The 8779-nt window shown below is 37.1% G+C and overlaps 1 protein-coding gene across 5 annotated transcripts in view; it reads right to left on the bottom strand.

Annotated features, from left to right (window-relative positions):
• Positions 1–1143: 1143 nt before the first annotated feature.
• The window catches only part of TUBGCP5 (tubulin gamma complex associated protein 5), a 58746-nt gene continuing 51110 nt past the window's right edge, over positions 1144–8779 (bottom strand). For 4 of the 5 annotated variants that reach the window (XM_039225053.1, XM_039225055.1, XM_039225054.1 and 1 more), the window contains 5 exons: positions 7296–7474; positions 6259–6384; positions 5576–5664; positions 3540–3640; positions 1144–1520 (listed from right to left, as the gene is read on the bottom strand). In XM_039225053.1, the coding sequence (XP_039080984.1) occupies positions 1474–1520; positions 3540–3640; positions 5576–5664; positions 6259–6384; positions 7296–7474 (542 nt within the window). In that variant the 3' untranslated portion in view covers positions 1144–1473. The remainder of the gene's footprint in view (positions 1521–3539; positions 3641–5575; positions 5665–6258; positions 6385–7295; positions 7475–8779) is intronic. The other variant, XM_039225056.1, reaches the window with a different exon arrangement.

Below are 8779 nucleotides of genomic sequence, written 5' to 3'. Positions count from 1 at the left end.
GTTGTATGTAAGTGATGAGTCATGGGAATCTACTTCTGAAGCCAAGTGCACACTGTATACAATGCATGTTAGCTAACCTGACGATAAATTATATTTTTAAAAAAGTGGTATATATAGTATTGAGTCATAAGTACCAGAGGGATGCCAAGAAGTCTACAAAGAAAATGTGGACTATTTAAATAGGAAGCATAATTTTACTTAAGATATAACTGGCCAGTTCACACAAATTGCTCAGAATTGTCAACTTAGTATGTATCAACAGTTGGCCCTAAGTGAAATTGGCTTTTACATTTATTGATACTGGTTAAAGCTATTTTCCATTTTGAAACTTCCCAGGCATTAAAAAAAACATTTTTCTGACAGCAAATACAAGAAAACCTTTAGGGAAGACAGCATGTAAAACTCTATATAAAAAACTTCTTCTAGGGGCACCTGGGTGGCTCAGTTGGTTATTAAGTATCTGACTTTGGCTCAGGGCATGATCTCTCCACCTCTGAGTTCGAGCATCATGTTGGCTCTGTGCTAACAGCTCACAGCCTGGAGACTGCTTCAGATTCTGTGTCTTCTTCTATCTCTGTCCCTCCCCGGTTCATGCTTTGTCTCTCTTTCTCTCTCTCTCAAAATAATAAACATTAAAAAAATTTAAAAATGAAACAAACCAAAAAAAACTTCTGGGGCACCTGGGTGGTTCAGTCTGTTAAGCATCTGACTCTTGATTTCGGCCCAGTTCATAATCCCAGGGTTGAGATCAAGTCCCAAGCTAGGTTCTGTTCTCTGTCTTTCCCCTGTCTTGCACTCTCTCAAAATGAATAAACTTTAAAGGATTCTCTCTCTCCCTTTCCCTTCGCCTCTCCCCATGTGCATGCACTCTGTGACTTTTTTTTTTTTTTTTAGTATTTTTATTTATTTCTAGGAGAGAGAGAGAGACAGCGTGAGCAGGGGAGGGTCAGAGAGAGAGGGAGATACAGACTCTGAAATAGGCTCCAAGCTCTGAGCTGGCAGTCAGCACAGAGCCCGACGCGGGGCTCAAACCCACAAACCGCGAGATCATGACCTAAGCGAAAGTCGTACGCTTAACCGACTAAGCCACCCAGGCGCCCCACTCTGCGACTTTCAAAACAGAAAAATACTTCTGTGACTGAGTAAAAGGAGAAGAATTTAAAATGTTTTATTTTTAATAGCAATAACTGCATTTCAAAAATGACATAATTCACATAATTCACCATAAGTCTATAGCTTATGGTAGGATATGTAAGTTTAAACAGCTTATATATACTTTATTGATATAATTTTATACACAAATTTATATACTATCCAAAAATCTTTAAAGAAAATAACTACAAATGTACTTGTTTAGACAGCAGACAACAGTTTTCAAAATAAATCAAAATAGAGATTCCCACTCCTCAGCTGCATATAGTGGAATTATATGTATGAAGATAAAATCTGAGGTATATACTACAATAAACATATTTAGCTTTGTTCCATGCCAGCCATTAGTGACAGTGCTAGAGATTCCACTGTGGAAAGAATAAAAATAAGGTTAAAAAAGTAGGTTTAAATATTTGGAAATGTCTGAATAAGGCCTCAATTATTTCATAATTGAAAGTATTTAGATTTTTCTATTTTAAATTAACATGTTGATTATTTTAAGGTATAATAAAATAATAAGCTATTAAATACAAATTAAAAGAGTATATTTTATTTATATTCAGATCATTTTAATTTTGGAAACAAAAAAATCTGGGCATTTCACTGAACAAATCACATTTGTCCCCTATGTCACAGAATCTGGAATTAGCTCAAAATAAACTTGCATATCACCCAAAGCAAAAACAAAGACAAAAAATGGAAAAATGTTTCCTCTAACACATTTGTAACATAGTATTTTTTAAAATGTTCAGCTACTCTTAATTAGTACATCATAATTAGAATACACAGAAAAAATGAAGAGATTAACCCTGTGTACTTCTGCCCCCCCCCAAAAAGACTGTGCAAAGATGAGAATGCAAATTGGTACAGTCACCATGAAAAACGGTATGGAGGTTCCTCAAAAAATTAAAAGTAGAACTATCCTACAACCCAGCAATTATATTACTAGGTATTTATCCAAGCTATACAGGTATGCTCATGTGCTTTCAAAGGGGCATATGCACCCTAATGTTTATAGCGGCACTATCAACAATAGCCAAAGTATGGAAAGAGTCCAAATGTCCGTCGATGGGGGAATGGATAATGAAGATGTGGTATATGTATGTGTGTGTATGTGTGTATACCTATATACATATATACATATACCTATATACACAATAGTCCTTTGTGTATGTGTGTATACACATACACACACATACATATACATATATACACAAAGGACTAATACTCGGCAATCAAAAAGAATGGAATCTTGCCGTTTGCAACTATGTGGATGGAACTAGAGGGCATTACGCTAAGCAAAACAAGTCCGTCAGAGAAAGACAAATATCATATGACTTCACTCCTATGGAAGGACTTTAAGATACAAAACAGATGAACATAAAGGAAGGACAGCAAAAGTAATATAAAAACAGGGAGGGGGACAAACATAAAGGACTCTTAAATATGGAGAACAAACAGAGGGCTGCTGGAGGGGTTGTGGGAGGGGGGGATGGGCTATATGGGTAAGAGGCATTAAGGAATCTACTCCTGAAATCATTGTTGCACTTACTTGGATGTAAATTTTAAAATAAATAAATAAAATCTCCAAACCAGATAGATAAGCTATACTGAAACACTGAGAAAATACTGTGTAATATGAGGCAGATTTTGAACATGTTAAAAATTACAACAAAGGTTCACAGAAAACTAAGCAATTAAAAAAGGCAATTCTGGGGGGAAAATGTATCAGAAGTAAAACTGTTTGGTTTAGCACACAGAGTAATTTTTCATGGTCAAGATAAATTCTGGCTTCATTTAACTCAAAATTATTTTACATGGCTACATTTAAAAAATAAATGCACTGTTTTAAGCACTTAAAAAAAAGACCGTGCAAAGAGCCTTTAGTTTTAAATATTACTGCCTTTGTTTTACAGATGAAACAGCTCTCTTCTCCCTGTGACACAATCTCTGTGCTTCACACTGCTTCTGAACTGTCACACCTGTATTTGCCTATATAAGAGGCAGCTTGGGAATTTTTCAAATTGCTAAAAAAATGCCTATCTTTTGAAAGGAATAGTTACAAAGGCTATGTATAATAGTAAAGTAGACTGAGATCTATTCTGCCTTCCGCTATACCTAGTAACAGTTCTAGAAATCCACTGGTATAACAAATCACATAGTAAAATGCAGTATCTTTAGTCTCAGTGTTTTACATCTGATATTCACTCACCAAACTGCAACACTGAAAAAACAAGTCAAAGCATGGCACAACTGCTGAGGGACTTTCCAGGTTTGAAATGATGAAAAATTCTAATTTTTCAACAGATTAGTACCAAAGCAAGAACATGCAGATTTAGCTACAAGAAAATATAAAAGCAGTAAATATTTTAACATGGTATACTCACGATGAGGAAAGGATCCTCTACAGACAGCTTTGTTCAAAATGGTTACAATAAACATATGGCAGTTTTTAAAATCAGATTCCATTTTCTCTATAGATTCCATTCTAGGAAAGAAAGTAAATTTCAGTTTAAGTACGTAAAGTGTTAATATATAAGCTACAAAATATCTTTGGGATAATTTCAAATGTACTTCAGTTTAATTTCCTAAGTCTAAAGATTATAAAATAGAAAATTTCCTGCCCCACTTTGAAATAAAAACTTTCCAAATGTTTGAAGGAAAGAGTTATAAGACACAAAACTGTGCTGTTTTGGGGTCGCACTGAATTCTGGAGTTGGGATGACTGGGGGTGTTCACTTTTCCATTACACATTTCTGTATTTTCACTTTTCACAAGCATATCTTCTTTTTGAAACAAAAAACACATTAAAGACAGAAAACCCTACATTTTATAATTATTAAAAACTTTACTATGGGAAATACAGAATATTAGGAGAACGCAGAGGACACTCAGATGCCCATATCCAGCTTCAGCAGTCACCTACCACCTGGAAGCTCTGTGTACAGTCCAGCCCTACCACACTCTGAAGCACATTTGAGACATCACAGCCCTTCAGTCCTAAATATTTCAGTGTGTATACATTAAAGATAAAGATATGCTTGGGGCGCCTGGGTGGCTTAGTCGGTTAAGCGTACGACTTTCGCTTAGGTCATGATCTCGCGGTTTGTGGGTTCGAGCCCCGCGTCGGGCTCTGTGCTGACTGCCAGCTCAGAGCCTGGAGCCTGTTTCAGAGTCTGTGACTCCCTCTCTCTCTGACCCTCCCCTGCTCATGCTGTCTCTCTCTCTCCCCTAGAAATAAATAAAAAAACATTAAAAAAAAAAAAAGATAAAGATATGCTTAAGTCCTCCTCATTCCGTTTTTGTCCTCACAATTTACTTGTTGAAGAAACTGAAACAGTCAAGCATATGCAGGAGTGTTATTATTTTCTCTTCCACTTCACATTGATATGGAAAGAAAAATGTGCTTTACACACTTTGAGACAGCCATAATAAAACAAACTTTTCTTTTCATCCTTTTTCATAATATTTCAATTATGAATTTTATCTACATTCTTAGTTTCTTCATACAGTCATAGACTGATACGGTCATAGACTAAGATTTTAAATTAGATCATAAACTCTCACCTTCTTACTGACTAGTACAAGCTATTATTGCAAAACCCAGTCAACCAGACTTGTACTTTTATTTCTGAGAAGTAATAGAGGCAATATCATTACATTAATTTTATGAACAAGATAGGGAGAAGCTACTGAACTGTACATTCAGGTTAACAGTAGAGGATGGCACTCTAGAGAGGAAGACCAAGCTCCTGGCTCCACAACTGTCCTCTGACTTCAGGGCATCTGTCTATGTGACCCTGGACTATAATCGACCATGATATCCAGAATTTGCTTTAAAATGATTCAGCAAGTATGAGTGGGGGTGGGTGGTAGACACAAAACAGAAGTGGTCATCATTGGTAACTGGTGAAGTGGGGAGATGGGCAACCAGGGTTTGCTATGCAGTTTTCTCTACTTCTGTATATGTTTGAAAGCATTCATAATTAATTAAACCTATACAAGAAAACATGAATGCAATCTAAGAATATTTATTTGTTCTAATTTAAATTTTCATATCTTTGTGGTTTTATCATTCTTAAAAAATTGCACTTTCTTCATGCTGCCTAGTTAAGGAGAACAAATTCAATTCTTCCCTTAAATATAAGTGACATATGATATATGGCCAAGATGGGGGTAAAAAAGGGCTCCTAGAATGTATTTGCAAAAAAAAAAAAAAAAAGAATTTCTTCTTCCCTTCATTATTGGGGTGGCTCACTGGCTCAGTTGGTAGAGCATGTGACTCTTGATCTCAGGGTCATGAGTTCAAACCCCATGTTGGGTGCAGAGCTGACTTCAAAACAAACAAACAAACAAACCACAACTTCCAGAAAGAAGCCTTAGTTAAAAGGGTAGCTGAAATGGTCACAAGGTACATACTTACTGCCATGCCCCTAGGCCTGCTTGCCAACCATCTGCAAACATGAGAGCCAAATTCAGTACTTTCATGATGGCTTCTTTCACAAAACTGACCTGGAGACCAAAGTCACAAAGAAAACACAAGCTCTGTAACTAACATTTGGTTACTGACGCCAACACTTTAAAAGACTCCCTTGAATCAAGTAAGGAAGGGTACAAGGCTCTGAATAAACGCACTTGGAATCAGGTCACACATCTAATGTACCTGTGACACAGGGAGTATTACTAGCAGAGTCTGACCAACAGAGCAAGTGCCCATTTCCTGGGTGGCCATTTAAGTTCACCAACAAAAGGAGTAATTCCAATGGCAATAAACTGACTTAATCCCATATATTCTCGCTAAATTGGATGTACTGCCTGACTAAAGCACTATTTTTCCCCAACTGCAAATAAAATTTTCCAATTGAATCCAAGCACAGAGCAGGGTGCAGATGATCACAATATAGTTCTCATCTGTTTCTCTCAGGTATAATTTCTAGTAATAGTACATATACTTTATTTGGTCATATACTTTATATCTAGTACATATACTTTATTTGGTCATTCCTTAAAGAATATCCTTAAAATTCCAAAATACAGAGACAATCTCCTTTGACCAGCTTCCTTCCTGCCTCACGTGGCCAAATCTGCAGGTAACATCTCATATACCTTTTCTCTCAGCAAGCATCGATCATGGATGGTTGACAAATATCTATAGTGAATTTTAATCAACTGATCTAAATCCTTGGCTTCCTCAACTTGATGTTGAAACTCCAGTCCTGTACTATGAAGAATCTTGGAAGAGAAAGATAAAAAGTTTAATCAGCAGACTTCTTTGAGGATTTATATGCCAGACCCAAAATGTATTAACAGCCTCCTCTATTCCTCTCAAATTTTCTTCAATAATTACATCTGTAAAACTTACAAAGTACCTTCTTTAAAGAAGGCTGAAAATTTTTTAATTTTTTTAAAAAAATTTATTTCTGAGAGAGAGAAAGACAGCATGAGCAGGGGAGGGTCAGAGAGAGAGAGGGAGACACAGAATCTGAAACAGGCTCCAGGCTCTGAGCTGTCAGCAGAGCCTGACGCGGGGCTCGAACCCACAAACCATGAGATTATGACCGGAGCCGAACTTGGATTCCCAACCGACTGAGCCACCCAGGTGCCCCCAAATGATTTTTTTTAAAGCAACCATTTAAAATCCCAAATGAGTACTGTCTTCCAATAATACTGCTATTATTCAAATATCTGAACTCTTCTTCTAGACTTCCTCTAGATCTAGTTTTAAGATGTGTAAGAGAAGCAGTTTCACTTACTTTGTAATGAGTTGCCTCTTGTTTTTAAGAAAAAAAAAAAAAAAAAAAAAAAAAAAAACTCTGAATGTATCTATCTCCTTACATACCACAATAGCCTGAAAGATTTTTTGGCTGTTACTAAAATTTGAAGCCATCTTCTAGGGGCAGATCTGTTAAAGGCCACAAGTTCTAAAGACGATTCCAAAAGAGGAGCTGTGGGTATGCCAGTCCCAAGGGCCTGCTGGATCTCTAGATATACATTCTCTGGAATGTTTAAAAAAAATATTTCCCTCCACTGCCATGTTATTTTATGATCAAATATTTCATATGTGCTATTTTCACACTTACAGTCTGCAAGTATTTTGTGGGCTTTTTACCTATGAATATATCACAAGTAATCCAGACACAAACCCTGGTCATGATGTAGTTGTGTAAACTGTTCACAAAGTGCATGAGCTTCACTCTCAAGAGGAACATACGATGAATCTGCTGTCTTACTGTTTCCTTCTGTGGTCCAAATTGAGCAGTTGTGTCTTCTTCACATAAAAGTCCTTCTTTGACTTGTGGTTTTCCAGCAGTACTAGTTAGCTCTGCACAAGATTCAAAAGCAGAGTAGGTGGGAAGAACATCTACTCAGACCCCACCAATACCACTGCCTAGAGGTGGGACTTCTGGTGCGGTCATCAACCTGCAAAGGGCACTCTACAGGAGGCACATCAGGGACCATGGCTTCAGTGTCTTAGGAAGGTAAAGCAGTGAAAAGTTACCCCTTATCACCTTGATTATCACTGTCGTTTAAATTTACATGCAAAGTCCCAATACCTTGTCATTAAAAATTTCTGCATAATTGGTGACATGATACTCTACATAGAAAACCCGACAGATTCCACCAGAAGCCTACTAGAACTGATCCAAGAATTCAGCCAAGTTGCAGAACGTACAGAAATCGGTTGCATTTTTATACACCAATAATGAAGCAACAGAAAGAGAAATCAAGAAACTGATCCCATTCACAATTGTACAAAAAACCATAAAATACCTAGGAATAAACCTAACCAAGAATACAAGAGATCTGTATGATGAAAACTATAGATCAAAATTGCACCAGCGTACTTCTCAAAACTAGAACAAACTATCCTAAAATTTGGGAACCACAAAAGACCCTGAATAGCCAAAGTAATACTAAAGAATAAAATCAAAACGGGAGGTATCACCATCCCAGACTTTAGCCTCTACTACAAAGCTGTCATCATCAAGACAGTACCATAGTACTGGCACAAAAACAGACACATAGACCAATGGAACAGAATTGAGAACTCAGAAGTGGACCCAAAAGTATACAGCCAACTAATCTTTGACAAAGCAGGAAAGAATATCCAGTGGAAAAAAGACAGCCTCTTTAACAGATGGTGTTGGGAGAACCGGACAGCAATATGCAGAAGAATGAAACTAGATCATTTTCTCACACCATACACAAAAATAAACTCAAAATGGACAAAGGACCTGAACATGAGACAGGAAACTATCAACACCCTAGAGGAGAAAGCAGGAAACAGCCTCCTTGACCTCCACTGCAGCAACTTCTTACTTGACACATCCCCAAAAGCAAGGGAATCAAGAGCAAAAATAAACGATTGGGACCTCATCAAGATTAAAAGCTTCTGCACAGCAAAGGAAACAACCCACAAAACTAATAGGCAACCAACGGAATGGGGAAAGATAGTTGCAAATGACATATCAGATAAACGGTTAATATCCAAAATCTATAAGGAACTCACCAAACTCCACACCCAAAAAACAAACAACCCAGTGAAGAAATGGGCAGAAGATATGAACAGACACTTCTCCAAAGAGGATATCCAGATGGCCAACAGACACATGAAACAATGCTCAGC

The sequence above is a fragment of the Hyaena hyaena genome, unplaced genomic scaffold (genome assembly GCF_003009895.1).
Source record: "Hyaena hyaena isolate Hyena2069 unplaced genomic scaffold, ASM300989v1 scaffold_1911, whole genome shotgun sequence".
Classification (NCBI taxonomy): Eukaryota; Metazoa; Chordata; class Mammalia; order Carnivora; family Hyaenidae; genus Hyaena; species Hyaena hyaena.
The sequence above is the reverse complement of the archived record's forward strand: the minus strand, read 5'-3'. Positions and strand labels throughout refer to the sequence as shown.